The sequence below is a fragment of the Citrus clementina genome, unplaced genomic scaffold (assembly GCF_000493195.1).
Source record: "Citrus clementina cultivar Clemenules unplaced genomic scaffold, Citrus_clementina_v1.0 scaffold_3, whole genome shotgun sequence".
NCBI lineage: Eukaryota > Viridiplantae > Streptophyta > Magnoliopsida > Sapindales > Rutaceae > Citrus > Citrus x clementina.
In genome coordinates this window covers 45,645,675-45,664,759 of record NW_006262339.1, presented here as the reverse complement: position 1 = coordinate 45,664,759, position 19,085 = coordinate 45,645,675, and the positions used below count along the sequence as shown (strand labels likewise).

At 36.9% G+C, this 19,085-nt stretch overlaps 3 protein-coding genes across 4 annotated transcripts in view; all 3 read right to left on the bottom strand.

Annotated features, from left to right (window-relative positions):
- Positions 1-2,101, bottom strand: part of LOC18048615 (DNA mismatch repair protein PMS1) — a 9,386-nt gene extending 7,285 nt beyond the window's left edge. Inside the window, 3 exon segments of the mRNA XM_006444236.2 lie at positions 3-717; positions 1,011-1,334; positions 1,548-2,101. Coding sequence (XP_006444299.2) covers positions 3-717; positions 1,011-1,334; positions 1,548-1,781 — 1,273 coding nt within the window. The 5' untranslated portion in view covers positions 1,782-2,101.
- A 1,148-nt stretch (positions 2,102-3,249) lies between these two features.
- LOC18048613 (thiamine pyrophosphokinase 1) lies at positions 3,250-7,873 on the bottom strand. 2 transcript variants are annotated; one of them, XM_024189249.1, is made up of 6 exons: positions 7,616-7,701; positions 7,425-7,526; positions 5,986-6,058; positions 5,586-5,687; positions 5,107-5,356; positions 3,250-4,591 (listed from the first exon to the last, which is right to left on the bottom strand). In XM_024189249.1, the coding sequence occupies exons 3-6, from the start codon at positions 6,028-6,030 to the stop codon at positions 4,473-4,475; spliced, it is 516 nt and encodes a 171-aa protein (XP_024045017.1). In that variant the 5' UTR covers positions 6,031-6,058; positions 7,425-7,526; positions 7,616-7,701; the 3' UTR covers positions 3,250-4,472. The 2 variants fall into 2 exon arrangements, with proteins under 2 accessions (XP_024045017.1, XP_024045016.1); XM_024189248.1 differs by having other exon boundaries at positions 3,254-4,591; positions 7,425-7,521; positions 7,616-7,873.
- A 912-nt stretch (positions 7,874-8,785) lies between these two features.
- LOC18048612 lies at positions 8,786-18,937 on the bottom strand. Its single transcript, XM_006444232.2, has 27 exons — positions 18,455-18,937; positions 18,125-18,326; positions 17,856-17,992; positions 16,883-16,999; positions 16,605-16,751; positions 15,722-16,410; positions 15,406-15,527; positions 15,233-15,324; positions 14,747-14,954; positions 14,552-14,612; positions 13,997-14,145; positions 13,790-13,860; positions 13,520-13,693; positions 13,349-13,420; positions 12,774-12,875; positions 12,602-12,691; positions 11,453-11,528; positions 11,264-11,360; positions 11,083-11,152; positions 10,796-10,975; positions 10,539-10,661; positions 10,361-10,444; positions 10,044-10,228; positions 9,804-9,942; positions 9,654-9,713; positions 9,238-9,342; positions 8,786-9,124 (listed from the first exon to the last, which is right to left on the bottom strand). The coding sequence occupies exons 1-27, from the start codon at positions 18,542-18,544 to the stop codon at positions 9,011-9,013; spliced, it is 3,756 nt and encodes a 1,251-aa protein (XP_006444295.1). The 5' UTR covers positions 18,545-18,937; the 3' UTR covers positions 8,786-9,010.
- Between the last annotated feature and the right edge of the window lie 148 nt (positions 18,938-19,085).

Below are 19,085 nucleotides of genomic sequence, written 5' to 3'. Positions count from 1 at the left end.
TCCATTCTCATTACTACTATGAACCAATCCTTCTAAAGCATCTGAGTGCAGAGTGTCAACCTCAACTGTTTTTGGAGTATTGCCCTTAGAAATTTGCTGCTCATTCAGAATTTCAATACATCCATTCCCATCTGGAGATAACTGTTCCAAAAACATGCAAGATTCGGCACCAGAACTAGGACCAGACTTTTCTGGTTCTATCAATTGCTCAACTTTATTAACAGAATAACTGGCATTATTTGGGGAATAGATTTCCTGTAAACCCTCCCTTAGAGCATGCAAAATGGAGCATTCATCAGAAAAGAATACTTTTCTTTTATCAGGAGTTACATTAACATCACATGCTCTAGTTGGGACAATAAAATTCATAATTGCAATGGGATATTGTCGTGAGTTTGCACCTTTATATAACTCGTTCACTAGCTTGCTGACCTTGGGCAGATCCACAGGTCGATCATTTACAAAAAAGTATTGTCTATCCCCCAAATTCCGTCCACTACCCTGTCCAGGCTTAGAAAGGAAACCTTCAACTTTGCAACTGTCTGATTTACATATAGCCACAGGCTCTAAGCAGTTGTAAATATTCATGCCAAACACTGTTATGATATTATCTTTCAGGGAACTACTCCCTTGTGTTTTAAGTACCACAGACTTTACATTTTTTCCGGTTGTGTTGGTGCAGACAAACCGAACTCCTTTTGCAATAAGCGCATAGGCCTGACATAAGAAAACAGCTCTAACCTCTAAGAGATATGGGCTACCAATTGAACTTCAAAATCAAAGAAGAAAATTATACCACAAAAATGGAGATGTTATCTTTAACAATTTGTATATATCACCACCCTTTTACGGGCAAACCACATCTCCATCAAAGTCATTACTCCACGTCCCAGTTGTCAACCCCACATTCACTAGCCGGTACTCCATTTCAAACTGAAGTCATGATATATACAAATTGTTAAAGATAACACTAGGCACTGCTGCAAGTTTTTACAGAAAGATAGACTCACATTCAACAAAGAAATTAACTTTCCATATTCTTTTCGAATGTTACGACTGAATTCTTTGCTTCGCACCGGTAAATTGCAGAATAATTTCTTCACAGTGACTGTGGTACCAACTTGACGTGCTGTTTTCTTTTCAGCCGTTAGTAAACCCGAATGGTCAAAAGTCAAGTGTGTAGCAACTGACTCGTTTTTAGTTCTCGTTTCAACTGTCAGATTCGCTAATGCACAAAGTGAACTCAGCGCCTCTCCCCTAAATCCAAAAGTGGTGAGAGACTGTAAATCCGGAAAATCTGACAACTTAGAAGTATGGTGCTTAAGTGCAAGAACCTGCAGCAAACAAAATAATAGGAAAAATTTAGAATAGATGACAATGTCAGCAACTTCTACAAGTTCCCCTGAAAGCAATGAACTACACAGGAACAGATACAGGTCCTCCAGAATTTAATAGAAAACAAAACCCTGTAACAGAGATAAAAAGTTAATGGCTATGCACATTCCACAATTGCATTGAACATCAAAGAAATACTAAATATTAATCACCTTGAAATTGTTGGGCGAAATGCCACAGCCATTATCGACGACCTGGAACCACTCTTCCCCATACTCTTTCAAAGCGATTTCGATGCTGGTTGCACCCGCGTCCAAGCTGTTTTCAACTAACTCCTTGACCGCCGAAGAGAGGTCCTTAATAACTTGGCCGGCACAGATTCTGTGAACGACGCCTTTATTTATAGGCCTAATGGTAGGGGAATTAGTCGGGGTCTCTACGTCCATTGAAGCCCTAACTCAATGAACATGATCACACCACCGATTATGAATGGATGGACTTCATACTCTGACGCCACGTTATCACCGGAATCTTGCAACAAACCCTAATAAATTAAAGACCCGGAAAAAGGTATGAGAACGGGATGTGAAGACGAGGTTAATTCGAAGGTTCGAAAGGACAATTAGGGGTTAGATTTTAGGGATGAACAGATGGGGTTTTAGTTCCCCTACCGCAAAGATTTTGCCGCCAAAAATTGAAGCGAAGCCGACCTAGTCACGGTGCCGCCTTTTAACTTCGGGAAATTACTGTTTTACATTCTTTTTTTTTTTAAAGTAGCACCCGAGTTTTATATATTTACTTATTTTTCCTCTATTTTCTAGTTTTCGATTTGTAAAGTAACTTTTTCGTAATTAATTTCTGTGATCGCAACGAGACGCATGACATTATTATTATTATTATTTTTAAGATCAAAATCTCTTTGAAACAAAAATTACTATGATTTCAGAGATAATTAGTAATTAAGGGTTGTAATATTAACTATTTATATTATAATATTAAAAATAAATTCAGAAATTATATTGACTTTCGATATGCTGTAGGAATTGAGTGAGCTAAAAACTGAAAGTCAAAACAAATCTGAACTCGTAATACAAGAAAGGGCACAATACAATTGGAGTATGTTTGGCGCTGGGGTTTTTAGGTGGATATGTGCTGTGTAAATTTATTTGCATCATATTGTTTGGCAAATATGGCGTAGAGAGACGCTCGTTTGGGCCACTCTTGCCACATTTTTTTTTAATTATTTGTTAAATATAAATAACAGCCGACGGCCATAAACTACCGATGACCGCCTTTTGCCGCCACTTTTCGTTGACTTTTGACATCACAATTAACAGCAATGGAATCCTTGTCATATGCTCTCAGCACCAGTATTAATAGTTCCGACCTTAAAAACCTTAAAGAGTGTAGATTTACAATGAATAAAATCCTGTAACCAGAAATATTAGTACCGTCGAATAAACTCCGTTACAAGAATTCCAATGATACCGGTTTAAGACGTCAATAAATAGCATCTATAAAATCCTGACAAAAGTCAATGGTGACACCAATTATTTTTTTAATTAATAAATTACTTTATATTATAATCCACACAACACCAAACATTATAGGGATAATTTTGTCCTGCACCCAACTGTTTCAACATATTTCACCACACACCCATATGTTTCGAAAATACTCACTCCACACCCAATTCCGTTAATTTGACCGTTTATTCTAACGGTCAAAGGGCAAATTTGGAAATTCATATCCTAAATATTATTTGATGATGATAAATTAAATTTATTTGATAATTTAATTGATGAAATTATTATTAATTACCTTTAAATAAATTTTTTTAATGTAAACATTAATTATTAAATTAATATTTTATCTCATTTTATTTTTCTCTAATTCAAGATAAGGGGTATTTTGGACATTTACTTAAATTTCAAATAGCTCCGTTAAACATAACGGTCAAATTAACGGAATTGGGTGTGGAGTGAGTATTTTCGAAACATATGGGTGTGTGGCGAAAAATGTTGAAACAGTTGGGGGCAGGACAAAATTAACCCAACATTATATTGCATTAAACATACTACACACAAATAGTACATTACAGACTAGTCCCATTCAATCCAACAAAATGAGTGGACCAAACGTACCACACTTGTAGTCTCTCCCATCCTTGGCTTTTGAAGAATCTTCGTACGCACATCCTAATCCTTATGCAAGTGCCTCCATAGAATATAGATTCATGTTCAACCACATTAAATCGTTCCGCAGCATTTGATGTTTTGAACCAACCACGAGACAAATGTTTGAGTGACCATAGAGGAGACGACAGTTAATTAGAGAAAAATTAAATTTGTTATTATATCTTGGAGATCGCTAGAACCAATGTTTCATTTTTATTTTTATTTTTCCGAGAAAGAGAAACAATGTTATATAATGCTTTATTTCATAGCTTATTTTTAGAAAATGAAGAAAACAAGTGAAAGTTGTACTGTAAGTATAACAACACTTGCTACACCTAAATTCTAAAAACAAAATTGAAAACATCAGTTACAAAACAATACTGAACAGCCCCTACAATTATACCAGTCCTCAAAAAAAGAGACTTTACTTGAATGAAACAAAAATATAGGTGTACTAAGTATTAACCACCAATTTCGTGTATATATATGTGTGTGTGTGTGTGAATATAACTTAACAGCAACTCAATCCCCACCAACATGCGTAGAATTGACTTTTTATTTTCAACACGAGATTTTAACAACTCAACTAATTGGCACCCACAATTTCATGCATGACCTAATGAATAGCTATTTGCAAAGAAATAATTCAACAATATTATCATTCACATTGGGGGGAAAAGGCTTCTGCTAATATGAAATGAGTTCACAAAGTAAATTTTACGACCTAAGGGAGAGATCCACAAAGTAAATTTTACGACCTAAGCGAGAGATCCATCTCTCCAAATAATTGATATAATATGTAATCCCGCAATCACAGAGTAAAATATTCAAAATTTAATACAGACTTTGACTACATATCACCTTTAAATATTTTTAATTGCAAGAGGACATTAATGTAGGTCAAAGAAAACTTGGATATTTGCTGACTTTACATCTCTTCTTGAAAGCAATTTCTTTTTTTTACTGATTTTTTATGGATATTGTCCAAAGAAGATCTGAGTCAGATCTCACAGTTACTTTCTCACCTTTAACAATATTTGAGGTACTTACTAAACCGCCAAATCTAGTCTCTGTGTTATCTGAAAAAGAAAATAGTCCACAGGTACAACACATTAGATTCCAATAGCGTATGGCAAATGATAGAAATAATCAGAGGAAGTTAAAAATGAGCAAGTGGAACCATCACCAAATTTTTGTCACATGAAACTTAACCACACCCATTAAGATAAAAAGAAACAACTTAACCACACCCCGTTAAGATAAAAAGAATCAGGAAAAAGAAGCACAAAAGGTAATCAACAAAGGATTAACACTAATTCACAGTCCACTACAAATGAGATTCCAGGTGCCCTGCTATTCATGATCCTGCAGTTGGTTGGCCAAGGATTGTTGTGGCCGTACCGAGTCAGAAAACTACAAAATGGATGGTCACTCAAAACCTTCCTCCCTGACCCTCCAATTTCATTCAAATAAATACAAGCTGGTCTATAAGGTATCTCATGCAGTGGTAATCAATAAACAGAGCTATCATAATTTGAGCTAGTCAAAATACAAAGAGCCCCATTATGAGGTAATGAGATCACTAATGACTTACCAAGATCCCACTCGAGCCCAGTCGTTGAAGTGCTCCCCGATGGCATCCCAATAGGGATGAGTCCACAATGTGGACCCTCTACAGAAGATTGTATGTAGATATCGTGGCGGTGAGTTTTCGGGAGAAGTTGGATATGGCAATCATCAGATAAAAGTATTATCCGTATGTCTGAGAAGCGATATAAAACATTTATGTTTCCAGCCTCATGGTCAAACCGTCCACCAAGTGCCCCAGCAACAAGAATGCGGAGCTGCCAATAGATTAGGGAAACAAACCCATAACAATGCTATTTAAGCATGCATATGATGAATGTCTCAGTAATTCAAGATACATACATATGGTATACACTAATCTAAAAGTTACAAGATGAAACAATAATATTCTTTTGATGATTAACATACAAGCAACTAGGTGGTTTTATATAATTGAAGATTGCAATACAGATCTCATCACCCAAAAGAACACAGAAATTAACTTACATTAGACTTCTCTAAGTTTGGTGTGCAGTCGCGAATATATGCTACACATTTATGTAGGTCCGTGGTGTCCTGATCATGCGATTCATCTACCACTTTGGTTCCCTGCATTAAGAAAGCAAGCATAAACATCTAAGAATGGTCCTTAGAGCAATGTATATATACAAGCCATAACACCACAAAAATGTCACATAGTGAAAAATGAATTGAGTGATGCGTATATATAGAAGCTCACGCCCATCAAACTAAAATATTTTAATGTTCATATTAACTTGATGGTGTAATATCATTTTGTGCCATGTCTACATTTAAATAACCTTAACAAAAGTTTTGGCATGAATGAAAATCATACTTAGAAATCATAATCAAGAAAAGCACTTCCGAAACAAAATAGTTAGCTTACCAAACTTGCATAAAAATCCATTACTTCTTTTCGGATTGAATCCATGTCTCCTTTAATGAGGTCTGGCTTGTACCTAATGAAAATTACAGATTTAATTGGTTACAAAATTATCTTCTTAACAAAAGAAATGATTCAAGAAATTTGCAGTCACGAAGTAACAAGATAGCACATATCTACATGGCACTAAAATCCAAGCTCCTGAGTACTGTAGTTAAAACTTTAAAACATTTGCTCTAACATAGAGGGTTCAAGCTCCAAATAGGAACTAGTACTGTCTGATACCAAAGAAGAATAAAACCATAAAATCACTCTACCATGATTGTTATAGAAGTAGGTTATCATATTGATTAATTTCGAAGAATGATCAAATTGCAAAATGTCCTCCATATTAGACATAATAAACAAATGCCATCACAGCAATAAATGAAATAGAAGAAAATAATTATATCCAAGGTATGGAATGGAATTAATATTACTCCTTAGTTCACTCCAACAGCAATATAGCATAAAAATTAATAGCAATATTTTTTTCTTTATGTTACTTTTGATTGAAGTTTAAAACACAATTCACTGAAAAGCTGCATGTCTTATCTCTTCCCGTTCTTTCTCCTTTATTTCCTTGATTGAGTCCTTTCTAGTATCCTCTCATTCTTAATTTACTTCTTTCTTTGGAATTTCAAGCTTTTCTTTACCCAATTAGTTCCCCCTTGCCGGTCATTCAAAAAGATCAAGCTTTCTCAAAATTTGTCTTGTTGTTCGGCTCTGGGCCTATGGCAAATCTACACTGCTGTTGCCATAAAGTTTCATCATTTTGGGGTTGAATTAAGCTTTATTATATATGGAAATCCACTGTGCTTTTAGATTGATTGCATGCTTTAATTTGAACTGTACACAGTTACAATTCTCCAAATTCCCAAATAGAGACAATTAAGACACTATGTGGTGCTGATAATCTCAAGGAAAACCTTTGGATATAGCAGTACAAGTACTGGCCATTCTGCCAAAGGTTACTAATTCCGCAAAGCTGCTATTTATCTCAACAGGTGTCATGAATTCTCTGGCCTTAGGTCAATAATTCTCATTATTCACCCTCATTTCCCCTTAGCATTGGTTTTCAGCTTTTAAGAATCTCTACATCACTATGAAAAACCTCCATAAAAAATATTCCCAGAGAATCAATTCTTTTATGCTACAGCATTATATTAGCGTGCAAATCTTGTACATAAAAATCTATAATCTTCTCCATTATATAAGTTAAAAAAAAAAACATATATTCCACTTTGCAGAAAAAAGAATCAGAAAATTATCGCCTAATAATACAAAAACTTGGCAAAAATTACGTCGAAATGAAATATACTTAAAAAATAAATAAATATAAATCTCAGGATATCACAGCAAACATAAAACTGCAGGGAAAAAAAAAGCTTGTTAAATAAAACCTGCGGCGAATATCAGAAGGATCTTCATGAGGAAAAAGTTGAGGCAATTCATCATAGACACGGTTAGCGCCTCCATCAGCACACAAACGTAGTTTTGCTGTTCTACACAAAAACGCGCGACAGATTAAACCCTCCTCCTTCCAACATAAAAATAGAATAAACGAAAGTGAATTACGGTGAAGGAAAAGTACCGTGCTGCCAAAGCAGAGGAGCAAATCTCGGGAGGCGTTGGTTAAGGACGACGAGAGCGTACGTTAAAGAAGGGCGGGAGTCGGTGGGGGTTGAAGGAAGGAGGAACGAAGAAGAATGAGTCATCAACTCCATAACTAACATAATAATATGCGAGCGAGAGCGAGTTTCCTTGTTTCTCTTTGGATCTCGGCCACACCGCTCTCTATTTATTCAAAGCGGGACCGCTGTCTACTTATTTAAAGCGTGACGTTAAATAAATAATTAATTAATTATTACCGGAGCGTAAATTGGGGTTGGCTAATTCAATCAACAAATGTCAACCGACGGACCCCTATTGCTTTTTTGTTTTCTTCGAACTTCAAACTCGCGCACACGTGACACACCCACAAGCGTTGCCGTTAGCATTGACAGTCAACTCACCATCAGTGAGGGTCATATTGGATATTTCATCAGCCTACGGTTTACAGATTTGTCGTTTTGCCCGAGTTTTGCCCTCATTTCCCAAAATTGCCATATCTCACAGCCACTCTGATTCACTCCTCCCGTCTCGAGCTTTGAGATTTTGGTCTAAAAAAGTTTGGTGGAGGTTGTTTCCCCTTACATGCCGTATCTATTTATTTCTTTCTTTCTTAGGAGTTATTGGAAGTACGTTGGACTCTTGCGCGATGAAATTTAGAATTTTTTTTTTTTTTTTTTTGGGTGCAAGTGATATTACTTATTCATCTGTCGGGACACGTATCAGGCAGGAGGGTGGGAAGGACGTAACTATAGAAACCTCCAGAATCTACTACTATAAAAAGTATCAGCTGCAGTTGCAAGTTATAAATAATAAACAACATAGGGCGAACCCGCTGACCTTAGCCCATCATGATTAACAACGGAAGAATTCGCAATTTAGTCATTTCTGTTATCTTAGTTAATAAATATGTAGCACTGCTAACTCTCTTTAACAGATTGTGATCATGGTTTAACTGCAAATGGCTGACAAGGCAACCATGAAATAATTTCAGGTTTTTATTGGGGGTGCGATTGCAATGCCCTTGAATATTTATCAACCGTGCCGACGTTGCAATAAAATCATATGTACAAACACGCAGATTTCTATCTTGTCAATATTTAATCAAATTTGATTAAACAATTAGTATGTACAGAGAAGAAAGACTCAGCTCTAACGAAGGAAAATAACACTTTTGATTTAAGTTAACCTGCTTGATGAATATAAAAAAGAATTCCTAACAAAAGGGTAAAAGCTTCCAAAACCTATATATATTACAATGAAAAAGGGACAGCCCAACAGAATTCTCCATAAATACAGGTCCCTGATCTTGGCCATCATTTAGGATGATAAAGACGAATAAACCACACAAGAATGCTATACAAAAGAGATACCACCTCTACATAAAGTAGCTCAGAGATTTCCTTTTCCTCGATCCACCTTCTCCATATAGTTCATTCCATTGAAGGAGCTCATTCATATTTGTAGACTCTGATGATACACTTGCACACACCTGCAACATAACCATCGATTATTGTAACCCCAAGTGTAAGACATGTTACAGAAATTAATATTTCTTATAACCATGTCCATTCATATGATCCACTTGTAACGTTCATGCAATACCTGCTCATGTGCATATTTGAAATCGTCCATCTTCAGAGGGCGAACGTCGACGCTGCTGTACAATGGAGGTGAAGCTCTATTCTCGGCCAATGCTAAAGCTCTCTCCTAAAATATGTGCCACAAATCAAATCAAAGCTATAACCAACAATACATACATGGTAGACAAATCGAACTTTTTTGACAGCAGTTTCAATGCTTTCACAACGCAATTCAGAAACATACCAACGTCACATTTGACTAATATTAAGCATGAAAATTGCGTACACAAAAGCCAGTAAACAACATGAGTTCACAATAATTACTGTGCCAATAGAATCGTACACTGACCACACGGACACTTGAGCCACTCCACGTGTGTGTATACTCATACACAGTAAATGCAATAAACCATGGTGAGATGATTATAACAAACTGACCTTCTTTTCCTTCTCCAAAATTTCCCGTATGGGACAATGTGCGGCAGTCACACACAGGTTCTGCAAAGAATTAAGAGAAATAATTAGAGAAGCCACGAATAGGAAAAGAAGTTTCATTATTAAAATACAGAGATTTCATGTATAGTCCACCTTTAGATCACTTCCAGAGTACCCATCAGCCATGTTTGCAATTCCTTCCAAATCCACATCAGATGCCAATTCTTCTTTGGCCAAGATAACTCTTATAATCTTTTCTCTGTTTGGGGCATCTGGCAAGTTAACCATCAATCTACACCGTACGAGAATGTCAGTCAGAATCATTTCTTGCCAGATCCCTTAAAATAAATAAATAAATAAAATAAATCATGGAAATCAAGGGCGGATGTTTACCTCCTTGGAAGCCTCCTAACAACAGCCTCATCAAGGTCAAAAGGCCTATTGGTAGCAGCAAGTACCAGAACTCGTTCTTTATCCTTTGTGCGCAAACCATCCCAGTTAACCATGAATTCATTCTTCATTTTACGCATAGCTTCATGCTCTCCTGGATTTTCCCGTCTTCCTAACATGCTGTCAACCTAAGAGCACCAGCCAGATGAACAAAACAGCATTTGAATTGGGAAACAAAAAAGATCAGCATAGATTACATCAGAAGGGAAAAGGAAGGAATACATATGTGCAAAACCAATGAAAAAACATGTCAAACTAACCTCATCAACAAAAACAACACTTGGAGCAATTTTACTGGCCAGAGAGAAGACTGCTTTAACATACTTCTCTCCTTCACCAAACCACTGCAAGCAATAAACACATATCATACAATGTTGACATAAACAATTACTCAAACAAGAAAGCTCCAGCAGGTAGATTCTAACAGATCATATATACCTTAGAAGTAATGCTTGACATGGATATGTTGATAAAGTTTGCACCAGCCTCAGTTGCAACAGCCTTCGCAAGCATTGTTTTACCAGTACCAGGAGGCCCAAACAGCAAAATTCCCTTGCAAGGCTACATGAAGAGAACATATTGGGATTACAAAATACAAGTTATTTAACAATTAATAAATAGACAGCAACACTAAAACATAATTAAATAAACATAGATATACGGACAAAATGTATGGAAATACAATGGAAATCAACCTTTGTCAGCTGTCCTTTGCAAAACAACTCTGGCCTTTGAAGAGGAAGCATCACCAATTCCTTCAGGGTATCCTTCACATTTTCTAGGGCTCCAATGTCATCAAATGTAACCCCAATATCACTTGGTGGAATAACATCCGCAAGAAGTTTCTTCTCAAATTCATTCTCAGTGACAACATCCTGGGGAGGAAATCACAAATCGGGTATGTTATAACCCAATTTGAAAGGACAAGTGGAAAAGCAGCAATGAGTTTACAACAGCAAACACAGATGTCTATCGATCTTACCTTAAGAGATTTCTTCAAGCTTTTGCTTTCACTTTGAATGCCCTGTAGAATGTTCAACCCATACATAATGCTGCAACGTAAAGTAAATGGTGTCAACAAAAGGGAGCGGAGGGTACATTGTTCATTAATTTAACTCCAATAGTACAGATGTATAGATGACAGCAACTCAAAAATGTATAACCTTTCAGTTGATATCTTAAGTTTAGCATCTTTTCCTGGAGCTTCTGAACAATGCATAAAGTGGTGACTTAAAGCCCAGCCCACTATTTTCTCCACACCTATCATTATTGAAAAGCGTATCATCAATGAACAGAGATGAATAAAAATTGCATGAAAGATTCACAAGTACATGGAATCTAAGAATACTGACCTTCGGTTGTAAGAGTTTGATCTTTAATGCATAGACTTTCAAGATCAACGCAATCCAAACCATTTCGGCTAAGGACCTGAAAGCATGAATCATATGTAAGTTCCTAAAGCTGCTAACACAAAATGAACAAATTAAATTATAATAACCGCATTACTAAACAGCTAACAATAAGACTACTAATATAAAATAAAAAGGGCCCCCGTCTCTCTATATATATGTGCGCGTGTTTGTGTTACAAACTAATAATCGACAAGAAATTAACAAAAAAAAAAAATACAAGATTCTATTAATTCCCAAACCAGAGCAAGAAAAGAAGCAAGCAAAAATCAATAGCTACAAGTCCTTAATGAGCAAAGGCACACTGTATAAAGAGTAACAACTGTCTATAATATAAACAATGACCAGATAAGCTCCCCTATCACCCAAAAAATTAGATTAATGCTGCTTCCTAAACATTTAGTGCTGAACTGCAGTGTATGAGTCAGATTGTCCAACTGTAAGCTGGAAAAGAAATATCTAGTGCCAAGAGGCAGCATCTAAAGAAGGAAGGCCTTATCAGTCTGCAAAGACCTGAATATAAGAGAAATCATTTTTTTGCCACATGATCATAAAGGGATATCCTAGCATAAAGTGGGGGAGCCAATGACCCCAATTTCTTACACATCACAGTTCCAACAAAATCAACCTTTCACAGGTACCACCCTTCAACAGTAGAACTTCAGGACCCCTAGTGCTAAGAGGCAGCATCTAAAGAAGGAAGGCCTTATCAGTCTGCAAAGACCTGAATATAAGAGAAAACATTTTTTCGCCGCATGATCATAAAGGGATATCCTAGCGTAAAGTGGGGGAGCCAATGACCCCAATTTCTTACGCATCACAGTTCCAACAAAATCAACCTTTTGCAGGTCCACCCTTCAATAGTAGAACTTCAGGACCCCTAACCACCAAGGCAGATACCACAAACTATACACTATACTCAAAAGATCTATGCATGAGACCGAACTGCGTTTAATGTGTCCTCTTAAGCTTTTACCAAGGATATGTCAACTTATGCTATGAATGTACTACATAGACAACAAGTGTTCAGCAGCAAGCTGATATGCAGCAGATAACCAAACATCGTCATCAGGATCATCAGTTCATACTCACCGAACGTATGCTGATGATGTTTGACTGCCCTTTCAGTGTTTCAACATCACGCTCCAACTGCTGCTTCCAGTCCGAAAGTAAAGCTTCATCCTGCCAGAAATCTCAACATTAGACTCGGCATTCAGATAATCTTGCAGACTACTTAACCATAAATCTACTAGGGGCTCAGCACCTGAGGCAGTTGAATCGTCACTTTGTTAGGGAAAAGTCTAGAAATTTGCTTCAATGCTTTGGGTGTTTCTTTGCTTCTATCATGCAGTCTACTGAAATTATCCTGCAAGTGAAGCAATCCATGAGAATTTTAAATCTCTTAAGTGACTGACTGAAACATCCATCAATATATCTTAACAACATTACACTAGTTCCAATTCAACTACAACAAAAATACAATCTATTATTGCTAAGATTACTAAAACCCAGGATGCTTACAAATAGGATAACACAGTTAAAAATCAACTAAACAGGCCCAAAAGAAACTCAGATCAAGGCTGACTGCACATCAAATATATGGATCAAGATCAGCGAATTTCAGCAAAGAAATTACAGTGCATATAAAAATATTAAATGACTAAATGTACAATCAATCAAATGCAGAAGCAGAGAAACAGCAAGCAGAAAAACATCAATTAAATTATAGCTACCTAACCTATATAGATAGCAAGCAGAAAGGCAACAAATTCAGGAATAAAGCAACAAATATATCCAATTTAGTCAAAATAATAAACATGATATGAGAGTTTATGGTACCGGAAAAGCTAGATCAAGTAAAGCTGTTTGATTGCTGCCAAACTTCGTAAATAAAAGGCCACCAGGATGAGACTGAAAAATAAGACCAATTGAAACAGTTAACATTTACTAACCAAGAATTACCGCAATGCAAAAAGATTCAAATGAATAATATAACAGATTGCTTGTCACCTTCTCCTTGCGACTATCCAACTGAGTATGGGAGCCAATTACAACAACATTACTGGGTAAATTTTCAAGCTTACTCTTTAAGGCCCCATATGCATCATTATTCCCCGTGAGAGACTTTTCTATGTCTTTCACAAACACTATTAAGGGACTGCTTTTGCTTTCATTCAATGCAACCTACACAGAAAAGGATCCAGAGCTTTGACCTTCATTTCAAAAGCACTAAAACAGCAAAAACAAATCAATCTCACCCCAGTGTAGAGTAGCAAGTACCTCAAAGAGTTCATTAATAGCAAGCTTGTCAACTTCATCACCTAGAGAACTATCTAAACGGAGTGAACTCGCTGCAAAGTAAAGATGTGACAAGAACATTAGATAACTCAGATAAACTGAGAAAGTTTCTACAAAGATAAAAGAATGTTGGAGTACAAAATCCAATGGAATACGGGAAATGAAAACTGAACAGATCAAGATGATCACCAGTGCAAAAGAAACCATGATCATCTTCACAAAAGCCACCTAGATTATTGCCTTCTGGGATTGATCTATCAAACCTAACACCAATTTTCGAAAAATCGTTATCTTCAAAAGGAAGGATTACTCTGCCTCGAAAACCAATGCCCGGTCCTCTGCCAAGAAGAGGGAAAATAGTTATAAAGGAAAACATGGCAGGAGAAGTGAAATTTTTTGCTCAATTAAAAGGAGAGAAAAACAAAAGGATAAATAATCACAGTAATTGTAAAGCTAACTTCTATATATTTTTCTTAATAGTAAGAAAATACAATAAATAATCTAAATACAAAGATTAGGAAACATATTAAAACTTGTATGCAGGCACAAAAGATCCATACATGAATAAAGAGATTGCTTCGCGCAAACTATTACATGGATATTGCAGTCATAGTGGCACAATCCCACGAATCTTTATGCTAAAAGATTGCACAGCATATTTCCATGGATGATGCAAAGCAGGAGAATTATTGAGATACATGATTCAATATAATGCTTAGTTTTCAAAATTGCAGAATTATATACCTTAAAGTCGGCTGTACAGTGGTTCCAGAAGTTACATTACCAACAAACTTTACTCGATCACCTGAAAACGAACTTACAATCATCAAAAATCTTAAAAGGATCATAGCAGTGAACCGTTGTCATTCCCATTCTTGGACTGCACCGCCGGGGGGGGGGGGGGGTTGGTGGGGTTTGCAAAAAGAAGACAATACGTGCCTTTTTTGAATGTGTAGTTCTTGGATGATGCAGTAGATATCTCTGGCTTAGGCAAAGCCTGAGAGCCTACTGCAGTCCCACCCGTTATATCAGCCTCAACACTGGAAGTTGGTTTCCTGTGCTGTAAAAGGGCAGCTCTTTTAGCAAACATTGATGCTTTTTCTGTCCTTGAACTTTCTTTTACAGAATCAGCTTCTTTAGATGATCCCTGTAGCATCAACATGTAAAATTTGACTGATGTAGAGTAAAACAATTGAATAAACCTAGCCTCTTACATGAAAAAATCTTCAAGTTTGGCAAAAACCCCACTGAGGAAGTTGTAAGTTCATAGCCAGTCCCTTATAAATCAAAGTAGCCTTTTTTTTTTGTTGTGGGGGGGGGGGGAATTACAAGAATATCACTAGCCACCCACATGGTTATTGAAAGCAAAATAAAGATAAATTCACTAAAAGAAACGGAAGGAATAGAGAAATCAAAGCAGCTTACACCAGGCAAGAGGAGAGAATCAACAATAAGAAGCCTAGCACTAAAATGTTTGGCAAGTGCCTTTGCCAATGTCTCTTGATATATTTCAGAACCTAAAGGGAAAATCCAATGATCGTCAAGGTTTAAAAATCAGAAAAGACATTAAACAGCACAAACTTAGGAGAATATAATACCTGCAGGACCGGATAGCAATATACGAGGACACATGGTGGGAAGATCTGAGGCATACTTCGCAAAATTATTACACTTCAAATGTACATATGTGGAAGCTATCAGAACATTCTTTGTTGTATCACTGCAGAAAGCAGATTATCACATGATCACCCAAATCCAACAAGACAATCACAAGAAAAGATCTATAAAAAGTACCACCAGGCAAGCATTGAATTGAGTTTTTATGCGTGTATAAGCATTACGAATGGGTGGGAAAAAGCATACCCAGCAAACATAGAAATCTTAAATAAAAATTTAAAAGCGAAGATATGGCACCTTAAATAATAAGGAAAACTTTCAAATGAGACTTCAATGTTTTCAGGACCAAGAATTCCTTCTTGTAAGCTATCTTTAAATGCCTGCCTTCTAGCAGATATCAGAACAGTTGGACGGTCTGAATCCTTCAAGAGTTCCCTAATTTCTCTTTGCTCATCAAGTATTTTGGAAATGCCACCACTAATATCAAAGTCAGGAGATGATGATCCTGCAAGCATCCGCAGGAGGGGCCTCAATTCATAAGTTGCCCCGGGGATCTTTCCTATTTCAGCATCCACACAAGCATCCAATCCAATGCTATCAAGGTTTGGGTTTTCATTGGCAGCATCAGACTGTGGAACAACAGTTTTCCCCCTTGAAGAAGAGCCAGCATCATCATTGTTACTAGTAGCATCCTTCATGTCAACATCTGGAATACGGTCTTCTGGCCCATCACAGCCAGAAGCCAGAGATGCAATCTCAGAATTTTGAGCATCCACACCAGCTTTAGTGGGTGGTGGAATAAGGGACAAATCTTTCTGGATATTTGACAAAGATGCTAATATCGATGCTCCTGCAACAGCAGACGGGTCTCCTGATCTTGCCTCTATATGCATTGTTTTCAGTGGAGCACTTTGCGCCTCCAAAATGCTCATCGGAGGATGTATGCCAGGTGCAGCTAAAGTGTCGTCACTAAGCTGCTGGAAAATCTAACCCCTTGTCAAGGAATTAATTATTCAACAGGAATGGTGATTGTTGATATAAGGTAGCACCAAAGCATCCAAACCAAAAAATTTATTATTTGGGGGTTAAGTAAATAGAAATGAAGTACCAAAAAAGTTATAAATACACCATAATCTTAGTGGAAGAATAAAACAGGAATATTTAGAGGAAAAAAGGATACATAAGAATGTTTGCCGGAAGGACTAAAAACCAACTCATCTCCTCCTCTTAAAACTACTTGTGAATCTTTAGGGTGAACATTTCCATTCACTTCCACTTCACCTTTGCCCCCTGTAATTTCCAGTAATGCACCAGATGGACCTCCATTCTACATTGTAATCATAAGAAGGGAGAATAATCAAGCTCAAACTGAAATTAGTCATGAGCCAAATTTTTGCCTTTCAGCATCTATTCAGTAGTGATATCTTAAGAGTCTGTAGTAACTTCCAAGAATCGTACCTCTATGCGCCTCAATCTACATAAATTTTTACTAATGGATGGATCTTTAAGATATAAATCGCATTGACGGTTATGACCAACAGTGAAAACAGCACCGGTCATGGACAGATGAGAGTTCTGATAAGAATGCAATACTTCAAAGCATTAGAACAAGAAGCAATTAGCCAGGAAAAAAAAATTAAATATCTTATTCATCCAAAGAATCCATGAATCCACCCTACTTAACATACAGAAGCAATCCCTCCTAGGTAAGTACAAAAAATATGCTTCTAAGTTTCAGGAATAGAACACAAGAGGGTCATGATCGACCTGTTGGACTGTATTCATCTTGCTTTCTTAACATTTACAGACAATAATCACTGGTGCCAGTTACAATTCCCAGGTAACTAGAAGTGCAACTTATAAACTGGTCACTACTAAAAAAGAAATTACAAACCTCACTAGAGACATAATCCAGACACAAACGTCACCAAAAACATTGACAGCATTCATGCATTTCTCAAATGTTATCATGCATATATCCCTGACAACAGAACTGAGACCTCGCCTAAACAAAAATGAGGCCTAGTAGGGCAGCATTTAAAGGCATAATTCGAATAAAAAGTTTCCGAGACTTATTTGTATTAGTATTACAAATGCTGGATGAGAAATGCTATTCTTGCTTGTCTCCTAAAGCCAGTCCTCTAATAAGCGCTCTCCCATTGTGACAACAAACCCCTCCACAATTTTTCCTTCATATAACACCTACTTATCAACTAAAAGGAAGGTGTAACTAGTCAAGAAACTAAAAAATTTGAACGAAAATAATCCTAATTTTCTGTTCAATTGACATGAGTAACTACAAACTGAGAGAGAGAAACAAAAAATATAAAATATTGTAGATGTTTAAAATACATTTAGGTATAATTTTCAACCTTTACACCCAAAAGAACCAAACAGATCAAAAATCTAGAGAATGTTAAGGAACTCACACCTGTGAACACTGTGAAATAAGTCTTGCCCATGGAATTCTAGAACCAACTTTTCCCAATTTTGTTGCCCGCTTCTTCACCCGCCCATTAAAAACCACACCAACCGCCTTTGATTTCTCTGCATCTACGGCAGTTTCACCTAAAACCCCAACCAAATGTCACAAACCAAACCAGATTAGTATTCATAAACCCTCCAAAAACCCAATCATGAAAGAACAATACAAAATTATGGATTAAAACAAAACGCAAAGAAAACAAAACAAGATCGCACCAGGAGTCGGAGGAGACACCAAAGCATCAGCTTCCACGTCAGCATCGACAGATTTGTCGACGTCAGCAGGCTTGGCATCATCGGTGAGGTCCAGATCGGAAGATCGGAGCTCCGGCTCTCGAGATTCAGACCCCGACTTCGAAGCCGCCTCAGACGGCGGCGCTACAGGCATGTCGCCGGTCGACGGAGGCGCGTCAGTAGCCTAGGGTTTCGTCACGATTCAATCCAGACAAGAACACACAGACACACAAAAATCAGACCACCCAAGATTTAAACCCTAAATTTATCAAAAACAAAAGAATAATAACAATAAATTAAAAAAGAAAGAACCTTGGATCGTTTATTGGAAGGAGGCGGGGATGCTTGAGAAGAAGGAAGGGCGCGTTTAGAAGAAGAGGAGCTGCGTCGAGTTTCGACCATGTCGTCGTAGTTTGGTCTTCTTCTTCTTCTCCCTTGTCTTTAATAATTTTGTTTTGTAAGGCCGATGCGATGATCCAACCAACAAGGGGGACGAAAGGTTTGTTGAGCAAGAATAAGAGAACCGGGAGACAAAGGGGGGTATATATGAATATGATTGCGGGAGTCAGTTATGTTTAATTGTTTATGTTATGTTATGTAATCAAAGGCTTAGTGTGTATTTATTATTTTTTAATATTTTTTTTTACAACCCAAAAAAAATAGAAATTAAAAAATAAAATCGGAGAGAGATTAGAGAGGCAGCGGTAGTAGAAAGTAAGGGAAAATCCAGAGGGATTGGATTGTTTTGTCTTTTTATTGTAATGTAATGCTACTGCACGGCTAATGCCTGTGCTGTTGCATTTGCGTGAAAATTTATGAGATTATCAAGTCGCATGTGGTGGGCGATTTCCGTTTTATGGCGGTGGATGAGTCGGTGTCCCAGTTGAGTTCGGATTTTTTTTTTTTAAATTTACTTTTTTTTTCCATTTTGGCGGGGGATTGG